Source organism: Coptis chinensis, chromosome 8, assembly GCF_015680905.1.
Source record: "Coptis chinensis isolate HL-2020 chromosome 8, ASM1568090v1, whole genome shotgun sequence".
Taxonomy (NCBI): domain Eukaryota; kingdom Viridiplantae; phylum Streptophyta; class Magnoliopsida; order Ranunculales; family Ranunculaceae; genus Coptis; species Coptis chinensis.
The window spans coordinates 48,207,924-48,209,359 of record NC_141463.1 but is presented as its reverse complement, the minus strand read 5'-3'; the positions used below and the strand labels follow the sequence as shown (position 1 = coordinate 48,209,359).

The following is a 1,436-nucleotide window of genomic DNA, read 5'->3' as shown; positions in this document are numbered from 1 at the left end:
GTACCGCGACTATGTTGGACAACCAGTCTGTGAATTCTACTTCCCAGATTATGCCCGCTCCCTTTAACCTTGCAACCTCTTCGCAGATTCCCTCCGCGTACTTCGGCCTGACACCGCGCATTTTCTGTCTCACTGGTTTGGCATCTTCCTTCATGTGTAACCGGTGACATGCGAACTCTAGATCTAACCCCGTGATCTCCTCAACTATCCAAGCAAAGACGTCTTTATTCTTTGAGAGAAACTGTACCAATTTGCTCTTCCATTTCTCCGGCAAATTTGATCCCACTTATGTGAACTTCTCATCCTCCCCCGTTCCCACATTTACTGCTCTATCTCGTCCAGCGTTTTTGGTACCACCAGCGCCTCAGCCTCCTCTTCCGCGGAGGCACACTGTAATTGCTATGCCTGTCTCTTCCTCGGTTTTGAGGTCTCCCCCTCGTCCCCTCAAATCAACCTCTTCACTATTCCCTGGTGGCTGTTCCTTGCTGTCACTTGATCGCCGCGAACTTTGTGCATCCCTGTTGGAGTGGGGAACCTGACCACTTGATAGTATGTGGACGGTACCGCCTTCATCTCATGGATCCATCGCCTTCCAAGGATGGCGTTGTACTGGGAATTTGCGTCTATCACCTTGAACCGAGAGAACACTGTCACGGGTCCTGTGGTCACGGGCAGCAGGAGCTCCCCCAGTGGTTCGGTCATACTTCCATTGAACCCGTACAAGTTGGTCTGCGAAGGCCTCAACTGTCTCCTGTTTATTTTCATTTCTTCCATCGTTCCCACGAACAACAAGTCCACCGCACTACCACAATCAATCAACACCCTTTTCGCCATGTAATTTCCCATAGCCACTGTGATTACCAATGCATCCTCATGTGGGGAGTCGACCGTCTTCAAGTCCGCGTCCGTAAATACTATGCTTCTTTTTCCAGTCGTGGGCCATGGGACGGGCCGCGAATAACCTACCTCTTCGTTAACTTGTTGTATGCTAGTTGTCTGCCGTATCTTATCCCAATGAGCGTTGTGACTCAAGATTTCCCCACTGAATATGATATTTATGGTACCCAGTATTCTCCCTTGGTTCGGCAGCTGTTCCACTTTCTCTTTCTCCTTGGTAAACTCTTTTAGTAGCCCCCTCCCTATCATCCTTTGTACCAGCCACTTGAGGGCATAGCATTCATTCATCTCATGATTATGTCTCATGGTTTGCTCCGCGGACCCTCATAGCCCTGTAAGTCCTGAATCAGCGGCAACAATTCACTCAACGGCCGGTCCAATGGTGTCGGCTCCATTTCTCGATAAGGCTTCCGTTCTCTAACTTCCCTACGAGCTTCACTTCTGCCCTTTTCCGGCCGTGACGGGTAACCACGGCGTCCGCCGCTCCCTCTATCGGATGTCTCATATCTTCCGCGATCATCGCTTCGATCCAAAGCCAA

The 1,436-nt window shown here is 50.4% G+C and overlaps 1 protein-coding gene across 1 annotated transcript; it reads right to left on the bottom strand.

Annotated features, from left to right (window-relative positions):
* Window positions 1-444: 444 nt before the first annotated feature.
* LOC147481750 (uncharacterized) lies at window positions 445-1,146 on the bottom strand. The gene has a single exon (XM_086579026.1). It carries the CDS (start codon window positions 1,144-1,146, stop codon window positions 445-447), a length of 702 nt encoding a protein of 233 aa, XP_086435152.1.
* Between the last annotated feature and the right edge of the window lie 290 nt (window positions 1,147-1,436).

What these genes read in the sequence shown, in the direction of transcription:
- LOC147481750 (XM_086579026.1), bottom strand. Translation starts at nt 1,146, where the DNA reads ATGATAGGGAGGGGGCTACTAAAAGAGTTTACCAAGGAGAAAGAGAAA.